The 19,395-nt window shown below is 38.3% G+C and overlaps 1 protein-coding gene across 4 annotated transcripts in view; it reads left to right on the top strand.

Moving 5' to 3' along the window:
* DGKH (diacylglycerol kinase eta) overlaps nucleotides 1–19,395 on the top strand; it is a 176,950-nt gene that overhangs the window by 85,373 nt on the left and 72,182 nt on the right. For 3 of the 4 annotated variants that reach the window (XM_061995125.1, XM_061995120.1, XM_061995156.1), the window contains exons 3-4: nucleotides 2,959–3,069; nucleotides 5,020–5,100. In XM_061995125.1, coding sequence (XP_061851109.1) covers nucleotides 2,959–3,069; nucleotides 5,020–5,100 — 192 coding nt within the window. The remainder of the gene's footprint in view (nucleotides 1–2,958; nucleotides 3,070–5,019; nucleotides 5,101–19,395) is intronic. The other variant, XM_061995141.1, reaches the window with a different exon arrangement.

The raw sequence follows: 19,395 nt of genomic DNA, 5'->3' as shown, positions 1-19,395 counted from the left end.
TAGTTGCATTCACCATTCTTAGACAATTGAGCAAATAGGTACACCTTATTTTTTTTTTCTTCAGGAAAATATACCACTGTGGAGCACTGTGATGTTGTGGTTGTACTATTTTTCTTAATTATTAATGGCAAAAGTAGCAAAGACTGTTAATGTTTCCTTCTGGAAGGATGTTGTATTATTAGATGATACAAGATGCTGTATAGGGAAATTAGAAGTTTTGGCAAGCGAGAGGTGATTCCATCAAAGTGAGAAGTTGTGTGGGATTGTGGGATGTGTCCTTGTTTCTCTTAAATTACAGTAGGAAAATAGTTAATATAACTGGCAGTGGTTATTGCTTATGCTTCAGATTTAATGTCCAGCTGAGATTAATTAGGAGAAGGTTTCTCAGAACAGCAAGATCTTGGAGCACTATCTTAATTGCCATGGGGAAAAGAAAGGGTACCAATCACTTTCTTTAGTGTGTAGGTATAGCCCAATCAATGCTATTGAAAAAAATGACTGGTTGTAGGCAGTAGCGTGGACCGAATTTCAGCAACCTGAGACATCCTTTCCAATCTGAAATTACTCTAAGTGCTGTGACTTTGTGTAGATTCAGGAAAGCATTATTAGCAGATTATCTAATGACTCGGCGTCTGGAAATTTTTTGCACATTTTAAAGGCTAAGTGAAGTTAATTAAGGATACTGGGCCAAAGCTTTATGCTCAATTTGGATGCCTGCAGCCATGGAATTGGGTATTTAAGATGCTCAGACCTCAAGCCAGTATATTTATTGTTGGCAAAATGTAAACTTCAAATGTCTGCTTGGTAAAGTGCTCAGGTTTCTTTGGTAAATGTTTATCGGTCCAGCATTTTTTAAATGTTTTGACATATAAATCCATTCTGTAGAGCCTGCATGGTTACTGACTGCCAACTTCAGAGAGTTAATTTTAAAGGGCTGTTTTGCAAAATAGATTTAATTTTGAAGTTACTGGTTTGATTTTAGGGATACTGCTGTTTTAAGGGATGGTAAAAATAGGGTAGAATGGCTCATAAAAAGTGGCATGGAGTTCGTTAATTCTTTAGTGCGTAATAGCTCAGGGTTTACAGAGGTTGGTGTTCTTTGAACAGGTTTTTAAATCTCTTAAAATATTCAGTAAAATGTATGTTCTGTGTCTCCTAGTACACGTAGTATGATTCAGGGAACATGGGTTTCCTTCTGTTTTGGCATTTTCTTCCGTAAGTCAGTGCCTGCCATGTATGTGAAATACCATTTCCTTGGAACTAATCTTACATATTCTAACTCTTGGCAAGTCATCTACTCCCATCCTGTGTGATGAGCTTTGGAAATCTCACTGAGTGCTATGAAACAGAAGTGCTGTGCAACTACTACAAACAGCTTTTAATAAGTGCTTGTGTTTGCTAACTGATTGAATCTATTTATATTGTGTAAAACTAGCTTATCTTAGAGTCTGCACAGACAATCACAAGCAATCTTAAGATGATGTATGCTGAGCAGACCCTTACAGCTGGGAATTGCTACCCCTTAGCTAGAGCAGGAGGGCTGACCACATGCATTAGTTAGTTCAAGTTGTTGGCTTGGGAAGTCAAGTGAGATAAATCCAAACTTTCAGATGTGACATTTCATCTGAGAGGGTTGCTTTTTCAAGAGCATTAATTCAATTGCTTTGTAATTGTTGGACCATATTCTTAGTTTGTGACGTTAGGAATATGTAAATGTAGCCTGTGATGAATGTACGTAACAGTGATGTTTCTCATTTCAAGGAAGTACTAGGAAAACTGAAGTGCTGGATCCTTTTTTCTGAATTTTTATTACTTGCATTAAAGTTAAGGAGGATTAGACATCTGATAACAGAATATGTTAGTTATGAACTTTAGGGTTATGTCTTGGTTACATCTCTAAAAGGTATAGAATCATCACTTCAAGTGATGTTTTTATCACATTGTCTAGAAATTATAACATTTGTATCATGTTATTACATTATGAATTGTAAATCTTCTAGAAATACTTGAGATCATTTTGGAATATAGTGTCTAAATGTGCTTGCTTTTTCTCATCCCCTTTGTGTGTTTCAAAGCTGAAGAAAATCAGTTTCGAGACTCATGCAATTAGTATGCTATGTCATGTCACTTCATCCGATTAAGTGGAGAATTTCTGTAATGGGTTGGATGAATCTCACACATACTGGTGAAAACAGCATGCTCTTTTAAAACAATTTATGTCTTACTTATTTCATAAAGTGAGCTTTATGTAGGCAAGGTTCAGTCTGCAGTGGAAAAGTTTGGATTGACGAATCATTTTTTGGCTAAAGATATTTGCCTGGTAAAAATATCCCTAACTGTTACTGTTTTCACACTTTCCATAAAATAATTATTCCTAATGGTAAGCTGATTTCATGCTGAAGGCTTCAGTTCAGCAACACACTTGAAGTCCCACGTGGCTTGCATCATACCGGATCATTCCCTTTATTTTGAAGGCATAATTCATGTGCTTGAATCAGACACAAATTTTAAGTACCTTGTTGAATTAGTACCTATGTGGAAGTTGTTTTTCTCCTCAACATAATCAGATTTGGAACTGGAAATGACTCTGTGTAGATGGTTTTTAGCTTTTTTTTATTTCCTGAATTGTGACACCATCCGTTTTGGTTCACTTTAATGTCTGTGGGTTTGCAGCTCTCCAGACAATTGAATTATTTTTGTGGTCATCTTCACAATAATTATAGGCCTTTCAACTGCCTTTTAGGTAAAATTAGCATTTTGCCAACATTGACATTGTTTAGAAAATAGCAATGTAGTCTGGTTGTTTGGAGAATTAGTCTCAATTGAATGTGAATAGATACAGTGTAAATTCAATTCTATGAAATGTAACGTAGATTTTTAAAAAGTGTAACTTTCAACTCTATGTGTAGCTATATAGATATGTATTTACCTTGTTTTGTGTATTTTCATGTTTTTCAGACAAGTATAAAAGAAGGATTACTACTGAAGCAAACCAGTTCTTTTCAGAGGTGGAAAAAGCGTTATTTCAAACTTCGAGGTCGTACCCTTTACTATGCTAAGGATTCAAAGGTAATTCTATGCTATTACTGTCTAAATATTAGTGTTAATGTCATATACTTGTAACTTCCATTTTGTTTAGATTTATAAATGCAAGAATAATAGTATTACTTTAAATATTTGTTATAATAATACTTGAAATATTGTTTTATTAAAAGGCTGTTGTATGTAAGATGTACTGTGTTAAATTAACTAAGTAAGCCTGATGAATTCATGTTTGGTTTTTTGTTCTTTTTAATGAAATTTCTCAGGATTATTTTAACCTTTTAAACTATTCAGACAAATAATAAATTCATCTTTGGGAATTTTTTGAGTGGGTGGCTCTCAGGAAGGCAATTTTTTTTTTTTTTTAAATTACCTAGAGATTGGATATTGTCCCAAAATTATCCCTCAAAGTGAATTCCATTAAAACTCTTCAAGTCTGATCCCCATTTTGCTGTTAAAGAGGTGGAAATGGTTACATCAAATAAAGACAATAAAATTTTCTGACAAAACTTATATAAGGGGAAAAGCTGTTTCTGAAAAAGACCTGAAAAGCTGTTTTTGAAATTTTTGGTAGGAAAACTGGGTGTTGGCAGAGGGGAATACTTGTCTTTTTTGGGAAGCTGTTTCCTCCTGTCTCATCAGGACTGAGACTGAGAGCACTTTGGCTTGTCAGGCTGAATCAGAATGTGCTGATCCGTGGCGATGGGCAGTACTTTTCATTACCCTGAAGGTTGCAGCGGCTCATGAGAGCTTTAAGTGAGATGCTTTAGGTCTCTTTCATGTTCTATAGCCTGGCTTCTCAATAAGCGTATTACTAAGTCATGAAGACCTCTCTTTCTAGGCCTAGAAGTGATGGAGCACTGAACGTAGTCCTGGTGCAGGCTGCCCAGAGAGCTTGTAGAATCTCCTCTGAAGTTTTCAAAACTCAAGTGTACATGTTCCTGAATGACCTGAACTAGGTGGACCTGCTTTAGCAGGGGCATTGGACTAGGTGATCTCTAGAGGTCCCATCCAACCCCTATCATGCAATGATTCTGTGTGATTCTATGACTGTAATTGCATAGTGCACAGTTATGTAGCTTTGATGAATCAAGGAAAGTACCGTCTCTACAAAGAACCCAGCACTGTTGTTCTGTTGTTACACTTCTCTGCACATAAGTTTCTATAAAGACTTAATAAACATGGCAATTAAGAGCTCTGAGAATGCCAACATCATCAGTGCCATAAAGATAAGAAAAGAAAGTGTAATGAGAAGGCATTTGTACAAATACTCTGTAACTTTGAATCCAGACGTGCTGAAACTCCCGCAACATCAGTTCTCCTTCTAATGGCATCGAAGAAGAGAAATACGACTAAAAAAAAGAGGGAGGCAATTTGATTGGTCTTCCCTTCTGTGCCTCAAAGCCTATCACGAGTTTAAAAGAGCCTAACTAGTCCTTTGCCAGAGGCTGGGATGCTGGGAGAAAACTTTCTCTTGAACATTGTTTCTCTTGTTAGAACATCAAACAAAGGAGTGGAAGGGATCCTTTAACTGTTTACTTGTATGGATACAGCATCACAGAGTTGCCTTTAAGAACTTAGAGTTCCATCCTAAAGATGATTAATTAAATTATATCTTTAAAGTATGAAATTCTTTTCTCTGACACGATGTTTATGCTACACAGTAGACACCCCAAAACTGCATCTGTTTTTAACAAAATGTCTTTTAAAGAGGTTTAACGTATATATATATCTATATATATGAGATTTATTTTTAAAGCCACTTTTAAAATAGTCTCAGGTTCTGCTTATATAACAAATAGGACTGTGTTGAGGGATCAAATAGGAAGTTGTATCACATCATTAATGTTTTCTATTTTTCAACACTTTAGTTTTTATTTTTCAGTTGGAGTGGATCAAAGGAAATGAAAGCACAGACATGTACATATACCTGACTCAGATGATATTTAATGTCTTTCTGTTCTTTTCCATTCACAGTCTCTAATATTTGATGAAGTTGACCTGTCAGATGCCAGCGTAGCTGAATCGAGCACAAAGAATGTCAACAACAGCTTCACGGTATGGAACCATTATAATACTGGGCTTGAAAGCCGTGGATATACTGTTACTAAGAAAATCAGGAATCCTCTGAATTGCTTCTTGTTTTCCTCTGTTTGGGATTAAAATGGTATAATGCAGCAGAACAATATCACATCGGCTCTTGATAATTTGTTTTCTGTGATTTTCAGAAATTAGAGTGTTAGGTAATGATTGCTTCAAAAGGTGCTGATACAAGGCATAAAAATTTAGCAAGAATCAGTTCAGCTTGGCTTTTTCCTGTAGTTTATCTTTGAGGTGATAAGCTGAATTGATTCAAACATAATTATGTTATTGTTTTAATGTCTTATAATAACATTTTTTGTTCTCTGTCATATTTTACTTTTTTCGTTGCCAATTGTATCCCTATACATTTCCAAGTCATGTGGAAAAGCTGTCTTCACAGTTGTACCTTCATTCTGATAGAGGTGTAAGGAACAAAGAATGTTCGTAAATCCTTGTTTCTGTAAGTTCACAAGTGTGTCTTACACACCGTTCTTGCCATTTATTGTTCAACTGCTTTGTTGGAACTAAGTGATAATGTTTGACACAGTTCCTCTGCTGATTCTTTACCTCCAGGAAAGTAAATTTTTTGAAAAAGAACTAGCTATAAAGAATATTGTGAGTGAAGTTGTCCTTGCAAAGGTCTTGAGTTTTTCTACTGACTGCAAGCAATATCGTAATTTTTCTTAACCTGCAAATCCTATTATTCTCTATTAAAATGTTGATTTTCCATTTTGCTGAGAATTTTAATTTCACAACTGGTCCACGCTACCAGTGTTGCTTCTCTAAAGCAGTCCAATGCATGCCTCCTAAAAGCTTCATCAGCTGTTCCTTTCTATGATAACTTCCCAGGCAGCTATAAAATGTAGTTGGAGTACTTCAAAGAGGTGTTCACATTGGCCTGGACAGTCCACCGCCTTGTGTCAATTTAAGTTTCTTTACTAAGAATGCAATTAAAAAGATTACTTTGGTGGAAGGTCTCAGATAAGCGGGTTTCTGTGTGAGGTACCAGCTTGCCTTTTGTTCTTTTGGTTATTTCTGTTGATTAGAAGCTCTGCTTCTGCCTGGCTTTTGGCCAGAAGTAAAACTGTCATGCAGGCATCAAGATAGCTGAGGAGTAATGTAGCAGATAAGGGTGATGAGCTGAGTATCTCAACAGTCATGACCACCTGGACGAGTTCCTGTCTAACCTACTTTAGGTGGCCTGCTCTGGCAGGAGGGTTGGCCTAGATGATCTTTCAAGGTCCCTTCCAACCCATAAGATTCTGTGATTCTGTGACTGTCTTTAGTTGTTCAAGATGGGATATAAGGCTCTCAGCATCCCCTAAAGACCCAGATTTCCTTCACTGTAGCGTCTATTACAGGAAAAAGAAAATTAAGAAAACTCTGGCTATAATGTTACTACTGATCACTGAATCATGAAATAAATTTTGACATTCATCCAGAGATCTGGATAGTCCAGAGTCACCAACTATATGAAAATTAATTGCTGGATTCTCCAGTTGAGTTAGGATAATCCTGGTTATACATACAAATTGGGGGATGAGGGACTGGAGAGTAACCCTGTGGAAGGAGATCTGGGGGTTTGGGTTGATGTCAAGTTGAATATGAGTCAACAGTGTGCCCTGGCAGTCAAAAGGGCCAGCTGTGTCCCGAGGTGCACCGAGCAGAGCATAGCTAGCTAGTCAAGGGAAGCGGTTGTCCCACTTTGTATCGGTGCAGCCCCACCTGGAGTATTGTGTGCACTTTTAGGCTCCTCAGTGTGAGAAGGACATCAAACTATTGAGTGTATCCAGAGCAGAGACACCGAGATGGTGAAAGGCCTAGAGGGCAGATCTTATGAGCAGCAGCTGAGGTGACTTGACTGACTTGAGAAGGGTGAGGGGTGACCTCATTGTAGTGTGTAACTTCCTCCAGTGGGACAGCAAAGGGGATGATGCTGACCTCCTCCTCTCTGTGATAACCAGTGACAGGGAAGGAGTGGGATGAAGCGATGTCAAGGGAAGTTCAAGTTGGAAGTTATGAAGGAGTTATTTACAGAGACAATGGTCAGTCACTGGAACAAACTCCACAGGGAAGTGGTCACAGCAGCAAGTCTGTCAGAGCTCATGGAGCATCTGGATGATGCTCTTGATCATGTGGCCTAGTTTTAGGTAGTTCTATGAGGAGCAGGGAGTTGAACTCAATGATCTTTATGGGTCCCTTCCAACCTAAGGTATTCTGTGATTCCATGGTCTTGGTATAAATTAGTGTGGGGAGGAAAAGTGGCTTTTCCATTCTTTATTTTTTCTTAAAGTGTTTTGTGTTTTGGTATCCTATGATCATCTCTTAGGCCCACTCATATCTCATTCTTGCCCAAAGGCATGTTTTGTATGTCGTATCAAGACTCCTGGGGAAGATGGTAGTATAAAAAGAAACATCAGGGGCTACAGCTTTAACAGCTTTAGAGATAGTATTTGTTTTCTTTCATATCCTGAGTAATTTATGGCAAACATTGTTCTCTCTAAGCAGTCTTCAAATTAATTTTGAAAAATTATTTGGATTTATAGCTCTCCTGGATTGAAATGTCATCTGATTTGACTGTGAAATATGGTAATAGTCATCATCTTGCTTAATCTTTTGGCTTTTTTCTTTGTGTTTGCCTAACCCAGTCTCCCAGCAACACATCTAAGTGAAGTAAGACATTTCTGGCCTTGCCTGCACTGGTTCGGAGTCGAGTGGGGGTGGGGTGGGTGGTTAGCTTTCAAGCAATACTCCTTATAAATAAAAGGAAGCATTTTGTTTGCTTTCCCCCTCTTCCATTTTAAAAAAGATAATCCGGCTTTGCTAAAAGTTGCCTTTTTTCCCTTTAAGTTCTATGTGCTCTCTTAGAATGCTCCGTGTTAAAAAAAAAAAAGCAAAAATTGAATTGTTAACTTTAGCTTTCTCTAGTTAATGTACTCCTCTTCTTTCTTTGTCCCAAAAAAAGAACATTATTAACGCAAAATTATGTAGATGAAATGTACACCAAATGACCGTTTTTTCCAGGCAAACACATATTTTGAAATGTATATAATTTTTTTTTCCTTTACTTTTACAAATTCTGTTGCCATTTCACTTAAATCTCCCCTCTCCCCTTAATCTCCCACAGCCAGCTTGTAGAAGCTACTAGTTCGCCTTCTTTTGCCCTTTCTAGTTTGTCTGTTTGGAGAGAGAGGTGTACATGTCAAGATTTTCCATGCTCTTGTTTTGGATAAAACTCAACTTCTAAAATTAGTCATAGCACACAGATTTAAGGCTGAGCTTATTTGTAATGTGCATGCTTGTAGAATGTTCTATGTAACTAAATATTAGTGTTTATTCACTATCATTACTTTTACTTTCTTACTACAAATAAATTGAGGTTAAGGGGAACATTGAGATAGATATGTATTTGCTAATTAAAATGAGAAGCTGGTAAACTTAAATCAGCTCATCTATTTCTTTATTGCTGATGATATTACTTTCCAATGTGCAATCAACTCTTTTCTAGCAAATACTTGCTAGTGCACAAGCTTGCAGTAGAATGCGTTTTAATAGATTTAATAGATTATAGGATGCATCAAGAAGAGTGCAGCCAGCAGGTCAAGGGAGGTCCTTCTCCCCCTCTACTCTGCCCTGGTGAGGCCTCATCTGGAGTCCTGTGTCCAGCTCAAGAGGGACAGAGGACTTCTGGAGAGAATCCAGCACAGAGCCACCAAGATGATCAGGGGACTGGAACATCTTTCATATAAGGAAAGGCTGCGGAAACTGGGGCTGTTTAGTCTGGAGAAGAGGAGACTGAGGGGACGTCTCATTAACATTTATAAATATTTAAAGGGTGGGTGTCAGGAGGTTGGGACATCCCTTTTTTCTATAGTAGCTAGCAACAGGACAAGGGGTAATGGGATGAAGCTGGAACACAAAAAGTTCCATTTAAATATAAGAAAAAACTATTTCACTGTTAGAGTGAGGGAGCCCTGGCACAGGCTGCCCAGAGGGGTTGTGGAGTCTCCTTCCTTGAGGTCTTCAAGACCCACCTGGACATGTTCCTGTGTGACCTGGTCTAGGTGACCCTGCTTCTGCAGGGGGGTTGGACTAGATGATCTCTAAAGGTCCCTTCCAACCCCTACCATTCTATGATTCTATGATAGGTGTTTTGTAGTTATGAGCATCCTCATGTAGAGCCTATTAAATAAAGGAAAAGGTATCCCTTGTCTACACAGTCTTTATATGAGATCCTCAGGGCTGGATTCTTCCTACTTACTTGTTAGGTACCAGTCTCCTAAATACATGGGAAGAGAGAGAGGAGATTCAAGAAGCCAATTCAGCCCATCAAAGGTTTGTATCACCTTCCCCATCAGGAATATGAGGAGCCCATGGGGTTTTTGCTTACCCTGTGCCTGCAGTTCTGTGGTGTTGGTGGACGTTGAGTCCTTGTAATGGTGTTGGGTACTCTGCTGAATGTTTTTTCCATAGTGATTTGCCTCTACCTCAGAGGATGGCTTATGCTGTCTCAGCACAACCAGAGAAGTTGGTTGTGGCATGGCATGCCACCTCTTCAGGGTTGAATCAGTCTCCTATCCCCATTGCACACAAGCAGATAGAGCAGTGACCAGCTCTGCTGAGAGCTGTAATTCCTTAGGGGTTTTGGTCTGCAGGGACGAAAGATGACTTGTTGATATCTCAAGTGTGTTTAGAAAAATCTCTTCATTGTTCTCAAAACAAGTCTTGAGATTAAATGAGACTGAATAATGCTCTCCAGCATGCAAGCATGGGCTTGTGGAATATTGGTGGTGTGCTTTTGTTCTAACAGGTATAAGGATAACAGGATTTTTAAATACTAAAATGATTCCTGAACAGTTATATTCAATTAATGAATTCCCCAGGCCAACAGAGGTGATTCTGAATTGTGATTTAAAAGGAGATTTTGACAGGTTAGCTTTTGGCTCAGGTTTCTGCCTTTGCCTTTTAATGACGAAGAACTGATGCACATTGATGAGGGAAAAAATGTGTAAATGTTAACCTTGCTGCCTTTCAGTTGCTGAGCCACATGAATGTATATAAAGCTCTGGGTTATTATAAATCTATCCCAAAGTCTCATGTAAAATGCACAGATGTCATGTGGCAGCATCTATATTTAATCCATCCAAACTTATGTTTGAAATATTTAATTCAGTTATGGATTTTTGTGGTAAAAGTGACAGAAAATAGTAATTCTAGAGTAGAAGTACTGGCTTTGAGACATTACTTCATATCACTAGCTTTAAACATTTGATTTGGGTTAGGCCAACTCTAGTACATCTTAAGAATTACACAAAGCCATAGACACTCAATTTTTTATTATATGTATATTCAGAAAAGTGAAAATCCGGTCTAGATTAATTCTGTTATCTGATTGCATCTGAAATTAACAGTGGAAATAATTTCACTGTCATTCTGGAAGGTGCCCTCCGGGAATAGGAGAGTTAACATAGTAGATGGTACTCAGGATTGGTGTTCAGGTTGGCCTAACTTCAGGGTGGGACTCTCTGATGGGTTTATAGACCACTAAATGGAGCTACCTAGGATAAGATTAATAGGTCTTTAAAATAGGTTCCTGTAATTGCTCAATTCAGTCTAGACTCTAATGATTATTAGTAATTTTCCCTTTAGCTGCCATAGGGTCTTCATCATCCAAGACACCTAAAAGGTAGACTACTGCATTCAGATTTCTGAATCAGGTGCTCTATCAAGTACTTTTTGTTGGATATGCATCTTCTGAAAGTGGTCATGTTGAGAGGGAGGAAGCTGCAGTAGGCAGATCTTCTGTCCTGGAAAGCCTACTGCAATTCTTAGTAATTAGAAATTGGCTGGGAATGATACTTTATATTCCAGCCAGTAACATTGATCACTGGGCCTTTGGGCATGCTTGCAAAAATGTTTAATATGAGAAATTTCTGCTGATTTCTTGGCTTTAGTGATGCTATAGATCACATAGACCATAGAGTTTGATTATTTATTCTGTGGAAAAATACTTCCTTGGAGAACTCTTAACGTGCTGGGCATAGTTAAGTATTCCCACCTAGTGTTATGACGCAAAGGCAACAGAAACCCATAAAAGGTCTGTTCTTTATTACCTCTTTTTTGATTGTACTGTTTCCTAAGGTAACCAATCTTTGTAAATATTTTTCTGTACTCTTACTTATTCTTGCTCATCTTCTGGTTATTATTCTGCAGCATCATCTTGTAAGTGAAGTGACTAGTTTGGCACTCACAGAGCACAAGTCATGGTTATTTGGACCATTTTGTAAATTAACTTTCATTTCCTTATGAATCCCACATTTTGTCTGTTTTCCGTAGCAGCAAAACATTATGCACTTTTTATCCTTTATAATACTACAGAGATCCTTTTCCTGATAATTTTGGATAATAGGTCATAAATACTTCTTGTGTGCCTCTGGTTTTTCACTTTTTTTTTACTAATATTGAACTTTTTCAGGTCACTGTACTGTCTGTTTCAATCCTCACTTGGCCTACTATGAAATGTATCGGTAATCAAAACAGAAATCGAAATCAGCTAGATAATCAGAATTTTATACTGCCTGTAAATGTTCCTGTATCACTACTTTATACTTCTGTTGCAATTCAAAAATTGTACCACAAAATTTTGTAAGATAATAAGGTGCACATTATCTATTAATCTTTTCCCATATTAAATATTCCTGTTATTTCTTCTTACTTTTTTTGCAGCCCGTAGCTTTTCATTTCATTGCATGATTGGGGGATAAAAATAATTGGTCGTTTCAGGTCAATGATTGAACTAAAAATAATACCAGTCAACCTGATATTTTAGCCTTTTTGAGCAGAAGTGCTTGACTGAGTTCAAATTAAAGGGATTCAGTGTCGTTTTAAGGAAGGTTTTTTCACATTATAGCAAGAAAAAAAACTCAACATGAGTGACATTTCATCAAAGTTAGTCCTTGAATCTGATTTTATTGGAACAAGTTTGTTCTCTGATTTCTGTTTTTTTGGTCAGGCTTACCAGTTCACTTTGACCTGAAAGCACAGATTTCTGCTTAATACGTTTTTAAACAAATCTTTATCCACTTGTCAGCTGTTTCCTTGATATTATATAAATTTGGCTAGATTTTGAAAAACTAAACATTTATATTTGCTGATTTTCCTTTGACCTATTATTTTGAGATGGTTCCATATTTTTCATAGCGTAGTGAGGCTAAAATACTCCATTGGAACAACTGTACTTCGACTCTGATTAAAATTTAAGTTGTTTTCTTCCAGTTTATATTATTTTATTCCAGAACTCTTGATTACCCTGTTGGCTATCCATCATTCTGTGTGTAGTGTATCCTACGTTTTGACTGGGAATGTAAAATCTACTGGCATGTAATTAATGTGAAAGCAGCTTAAAGCATAAATCAGTTCTTTTCATCTTTGAATCCTCCCATATAGTTGCTGTTTTTAACGGGAGGTTGCCCAGTTGTACTGAAAACAGAATTTCAAGTTGAATAGTCTAAGTGATCCTGAAGGCATATTGCTTTTTAGCAGTTTGTTTCAGCCCTGCTGCTTTCTGCTCACCATTCAGATCAGCTACTTCTAATTGATTTTAGAAAATTAACTTTTAATATTCACAATGGGCTTGAAAATGGAATGTGTTGCCAGGCTTTTGCAGTATGTTGGAGAGATAGTGTTACTATCTTACAGTTGGACTTATTTTGCTTCCTTTCTTGCCACCCATCTTTTTTTTTTCAGTTCTTATTGAGACTTCAGGAACTGAGAGAACTTCAAAGTTCAAAATTAACTAACCTTCCCAAAGCCACATCAAGAGTAAAATGAGCCTTTTCCCAAAGGACTTCAGAAGAGAATCACAGAATCTTAAGGGTTGGAAGGGACCTCAAAAGATCATGTAGTCCAACCCCCCTGCCAGAGCAGGATCACCTAGAGCAGGTCACACAGGAACTTGTCCAGGTGAATTTTCAGTGTCCCCAGAGAAGGAGACTCCACAACCCCGCTGGGCAGCCTGTTCCAGTGCACTCACACCCTCACAGTGAAGAAATTATTCCTTGTGTTTCTTTGGAACCTCTTGTGTTCCAGCTTATTGCCCCTTATCCTGTCATTAGACATCATTGTGACATCTGCCCTTTATGTATTTTACTTTTGGGCACTCCAGTACCCTCTCTTTTTGGATCAGAGACAAAGAGAGATACTCCCAAGTCTGGGAATAATTATACTATTTTATTCCTATTTAATAATCTAACATCCATTCACTTTCATCACTGACCCTTAATTTGCCCGAAGTTCAGGGTCTTGAGCCAGTGAAGGTATTTCTCTGATGCTGTTCCATTTGTTTACAAAATCCAGTTAACTGCAGTTTGGTTGCAGTGAACATCACAAGATGGTTTCTTTACTCATAGCCTCAGGCCTCCTTCAGACACTATTCTGTCTCATTCCTTTTTGTTATTTCTGTCATGGTCCCTCACCTAAGGGTTGCACTGACCTTTACTGGGCTTTCCACTGCTTCTCTCTCACTGTCTTCCTTATTTCTGTAGTTTGGTGAAATCATCTTGCTCCTGTTTGGGAAATTCCTGGGATCATGGGCTTAACATCTGCATTCAAAGTTTTGGCTTTTTCCAGAGTTGGAGTGGTTGCATCTGGTTTCAACTTTTGCTGAGCAAGCATTTTTCACTGCTGTGTTCTTAGCCTGCATGATTAAACTTTCTAGTTTACTCTGTGGGAATGCCTTGGAGCACAGCTACCTGCATTTTGTTTTCTTCTTTGTGAAAAGCATGTTTTGAGTAAATTTATATATATAGTCTCTGATGATTTTCCCTTGAAGGGAGACACTCTTGCTTGGCTTCTCCCTATAATAAACCACAGGGACATGAAAGAAATGAATTTGTGTTTGGAAACATGTTTCTGTTTCTTGATTAATTTACTTAAAGCGGATTTCAATTACTTAAATGACCACAGCATTGAGTGAACATTCTTTAGTGTGCATCAACTTCTGCTATAGGTGTATGCTATAGGTGTATTGCATGCTAATTTTAATAATAATGTTCACAGGGATCCAGGTATGGATAATGAGCTTTTGTTGAGATTGTGAAATTATTTGTGTGAAGGAAAATAGAAGAATCACTGAAATATGTACTGTCTGTGATGCCATCCTTAGGATTCTTCTCAACATATTTTGCATCATATTTATCCTTTAGATGGGCAATTATATCCCAGTTATGGGTACAATTTGGAATTTCCCATGCATTCCAGTTGAGTGTTAAAGTTGTTAACAGTATATACTGATGATGGAGAGAGATCAAACACATTTGCAGATGCCTTTATTTCAAATGCCTTTGTGAGTGAAATCCCATTCTCAGAAACACGACAGTTTAAGTTTTGCCTTTGGTGCTATCAGAAGGGTTAGTGTCATTCACCATTTCAAGATGGGGAATGGTGTATCCAAACATTCCCTATGCCCTGTTTGCAGTCTCATGCAGGGCTGACAGACATCCTGAAGTGACATCTGTGAAGACCTCAGAGCTTGTTGTTGTCTCTAGGATGAAAAATATGTCTGGAAACAGCCCAAGGTCTTTTGCTGGCATCACCAGTGTGACTCAGCTTTGCACGGGTACGTAACTCTTGGGATGGATTTAGTTTCTCCCTAGTTGTGAACTATCTGCTGTTTTGTACAGATGCTGAGAAGCCTCTAAATGATGAAGGCTGTTTGATGCTCTCAAGCCCTAGCAGTACCCAAACCACAGAAAGACAGGGAAAGTGCTGTGTATTCCATTTTGTTCAATTTTGTGGTTATTTTTTTTTCTCTATATTCAGGCAGCTTAGAAACAAAACAAAAATTGAAATAGCAAATTAATATGCTGAAGGAAAAAAAATTAGACAAAAGCAATTAATGTGCACTTGTGATGCACTTAGGGTTTTTTCCTCCATTTAGCATTTGCTCGTTTTCCCCTGCCCTCTGACAGTGACAAAAAAATGTAATGAAGCTGAGAGCTCTTTGGGTGTGACTTTCAAGTTTCAAGCTCCTTATCTCTGACTTGATGCACTGTCTCCCTTTCCCTCGAGTATCTGGAGATGTTGAAGCTTTAAGTTTCATTATGAAAAAGCAATAAAGCATTTCAGCTGTGAGGTTAAAATCCATAGCTAAATCACTTGGGACTGAGCTATTACAAGAAAGCTGAACACTTTTCGAAAGAGGAAAACAAGGGGATACTTTAAAATGTGACCATTCTGAGCTATATTGTACATTTTGATTCTAGTTGTATTTGCCTAGAACTTGTTTCCCAGAGATTTTGAGCTTAAGCACTTTTTTTTCCCAGTAAAAGTCTCTCTTTTTTTGCCTTTAGTTTCTTTAATTTGTGAAACGTAATAAAAAGATTTGCATAGAATTAAATGCATTGCAAACATCTTTTGTTTCCTTGTCTGAACCCATGGTATAGCACTGGTGAAGCAATTGTGAACAGACACTGAGGAATGCCAGATTTTGTTCTTCCTGCAGTTTTATACTTCCTTATGCTCTGATAGTTCCTTCTCTTCTTGCTTTAAAAATGGTTAAAATACCTGGAGAAACTATCCCTCTGTGCAGTTCATGTATACCAAATAATTTTATAAACAAAGCAATTGGTGTAAACTTTGAATTAATTTCCTGTCACTAGTGAGCAAGGATCCTTGGCTTCAAGCAGTTGGATCATGTTTAAGCAAACATCTATTATTACAGACAAAAAACCCCAGTCACTTGCTGTATTATTTTGTATAACTTTGCCATTAAATACGTAACTAAATGTTTTCCTGTAAGCACAAAAGCCATCCCATCTGATAGACATGTAATGAGCTGGCAAAGCCAGAGCTAAGGGCACAGGAGTGTGAAGTAACATGCTAAACAAATCTTTGTGTAAGGGCTTTAAAGAAACGTGCAGGCCTTGAACTATATATAGCAGTTTCTACTTTACATTTACAAGAATGGTTTATTGGGTTTGCTATATTTAAATACTGATTTAAGATAAATTTCTAAGTCTTTGGTCCAAAATCACGGAACTTTCCTTCCCTGCTTCTTGTAACTCTCTCATTATAAATCTGTACTTCTGCAGGATTAGTATTTTCCTCTTAGCAGTTGGTTGACATTGGATACATGAGGTCAAATTTGAGGACCTGTAGATTTCTGACAAAGTGACCTTTGCTGGATACTTTTTGCATTGTTTTACAATTCTAGGCTGGACATGTTGTAACTGGATTACTTGGTTTACCTGGATTCTGTTTTCACAAAATCAGACTGATTTGAGGGGTTGGAACAGATCCTTCTACTGAAGCAGGGGTGCCTAGAGCTGGCTGCCCAGGAGCATGTCCAGTCAGCTTTTCAGTATCTCTAAGGATGGAGACTCCACAATTACCTTGAGCAACCTGTGCCAGTGCTCAGTTACCCTCATGCTAAGAAACTGTTTCCTGATGTTCACAGCGAGCTTCTTGTGTTTTAGTTTGTGCCTGTCACCTCTTAGCTCGTCACTAGGCACCACTGGAAACAACCTGGCTCTGTCCTCTTTGCACCCTCCCTTCAAGTATTTACATCTATAAATCGGATCCTTCTGAGCCCTCTTATCTTCAAGATAAGCAGTCATAACTCTCTCAGCCTCTCCTCATATGTCAGATGGTTCAGTGCCTTCATCATCCTTTTGGCCTTTCTTTGAACTGAGTCCAGTATGTCTGTGTCTCTATTCTACTCAGGAGCCCTGACACAGTACTCCAGATGTGGCCTCACCAGTGCTGAGTAGAGAGGCAGTATCACCTCGCTTGACCTGCTGGCAGTACTCTTTCTAATGCAGCCCAGGGTACCATTTGCCTTCTCTGCTGCAAGGGCACATAATGCTGGCTCATGTTGTTCAATTTGTTGTCCAGCAGGACATTCAGGTGCTTTTCTGCCAAGCTGATTTCCACCCAGGTGGCCCTCAGCATGTACTGGTGCCTGAGGTTGTTCCTGCCAAGGTGCAGAGTTTTCTCCTTGTTGAACTTCATGAGGTTCCTGCCAGCCCATTTTTCCAGCTTGTTGAGGTCTCTCTGGACGACAGCAAAACCCTCTGGTGTATCAGCTGCTCCTCCCAATTTTGTGTCTTTGGCAAACTTGCTGAGGATGCACCCTACCCCATCATTGAGAGGTCTGGGCCCAGTATTGACCTTTGGAGTACACTGCATGTTGGTGGCCTATAAGTAGACTTTATGCACTGATCACCAGCCTCTGGGCCCAGCTGTTTTTATTCTACTTCACTATCTGCTCATCTAGCCCATACTTCTTGAACTTTTCTATGAACATCTTAAGAGATAGTGCTGAAATCCTTACTGAATGCAAGGTGGACAACTCATCTACCAAGCCAGTCATTTCATCGTAGGTTATCAAATGGGTCAAGCACAACCTCCTCTTGGTGAATCCGTGCTGCCTACTCATGATCATTTTCTTGTCCTTCATGTGCCAAGATGTATTCTGGGCAATGCTCCTTCGTTTTTGTTAGATGTGATATAATCAAGGCCACCTAAATTGCACAGGCTGGATTCTACTGCAGAGTGAAGTCAGAATAGCCCTTATACCTGGTTTTGTGATGTAACCACTTTTGTCCTGCATTTTAGTTAAACCCACTTGTCTGAGTGTACTGGTACAGGTGCTGTTCGGGACTAACCCTTTTCTTCCCTCTTCTATGAGTTTTTGTCATGGGGCCACATTACTTCATTACTTGTGAGCTTGGCAACAGTGAAATAGGAGAAGGCCAGCAAAAAGAGGAAAGCAACATTTTAGTGGAGTAGACAGAGCTAAGTGTTCTGATTAAAAATTCTGTATTATACTCAGGCAAATTTAATAGCCATTTATTACTTGCCTTGCTTTTAAATCTTCCACTCTCTCTGTAACTTATACTTTTGCCTGGCTTGACTCATCCTGAAAAATAATCCTGACAACTCACCATAAAGCACCAACTGCACCTTTAACAGCCACAGTACAGTTTAAATTTATTTTGTATCCTGAATCCAAGAAATTAAAGTACTGTAGAAAGCTGCCCAACTGTTAGCACTGTATTTTTTTGCAGACAAGTTCTGGTAGGTACATGAGCACCTGTGACCCCAGCAGCCTGTCTGCTTCCACCACTGTAGGGGACCGGTGCTTTCATTTGTCGTGTTCATATGGACACACCTGCATGAGGATAGGAAATCGAGGGGCAGACAGAACGCAAGGGAGGCATAACATGTCATCCTAGTACTTGCCAGAACTCAATCACCAACATCTAGAAGCACAGAGAAGTTACCTGGCATTGAATCTATTATGCTCATGCCCCAGGCATCATGTGCAGTCCCTAGGAGGAGAAAGGGTTGGAGTGCTTTCTCTCTGTATCACCCTATCTTCATTAGTTCCTGAAAGATAGTTTAAAAATATCTGTTCAAAGAACAGGAAAACCATTTCCCCGCCTGTTTTGGATTCTAAGCGATGTTTCTACATTACTAAGTCAATTCAAGATTGGCCATACAAAGTGCTATTAGTGTAATGGCTGATAGTAGTTTAGAGCAGCAGAAGGTGCCTTAATGTGAATATCATGTTGCAGGAAGCAGGGTGCTTTACAATAGCTGCTGTGTTGCTGCTGAGATGTAGACCATTATTTTCCTGATTAGCAAATGTAATGTCTGCATTTTCCTTTGAATCAGTACAGAAATGTAGCCACCAAGCTTTGAGAACTCTATTTTCTTATATATTGCTGATATGACAAATTATGTTAAAAATTAGGCAATCTGCTTTAATTGAACTCAGTGATTTTATTTTACAGATTGTAATTCTAAACTTATCGACTTTAAGGCATATAGAATGTTATCCGTAAAGTTACCCCCTTTGAAAATGGAAGTGCTTTCAAATTTATACTGTATTTTCATAGCCAATTTACGTTGGCAATTTAATTTCCTTTCAAGATGTTAAGCTTGTTCATAATAGGTGCTGTCTGGAAGAAAAATTGTAGTAGTGGTCCAGAACTCAACCGTGTAGTTTTCATCTGAGTAATTTCCAGATGTGTATGTACATACATATGAGCATAGAATCATAGAATCATATCTGTATATTGTTACAAGCCAAATTATCCTAGTGTCAATCGTATGTGAAAATCCCAATTTATTACAAGACCTGTGGGGTAGCAGATTTCTTGTTTTTTCATTCATTTCCCACTCAAAGCACCCCCTATTTTTCAGAACATAACAGGAACATTATTACAGTAATGGGCCATTTTTCTTCCTATCCAAACATTCTTTATT

The sequence above is a fragment of the Colius striatus genome, chromosome 1, assembly GCF_028858725.1.
Source record: "Colius striatus isolate bColStr4 chromosome 1, bColStr4.1.hap1, whole genome shotgun sequence".
Classification (NCBI taxonomy): Eukaryota; Metazoa; Chordata; class Aves; order Coliiformes; family Coliidae; genus Colius; species Colius striatus.
This window is presented reverse-complemented; position numbering and strand designations above follow the sequence as displayed.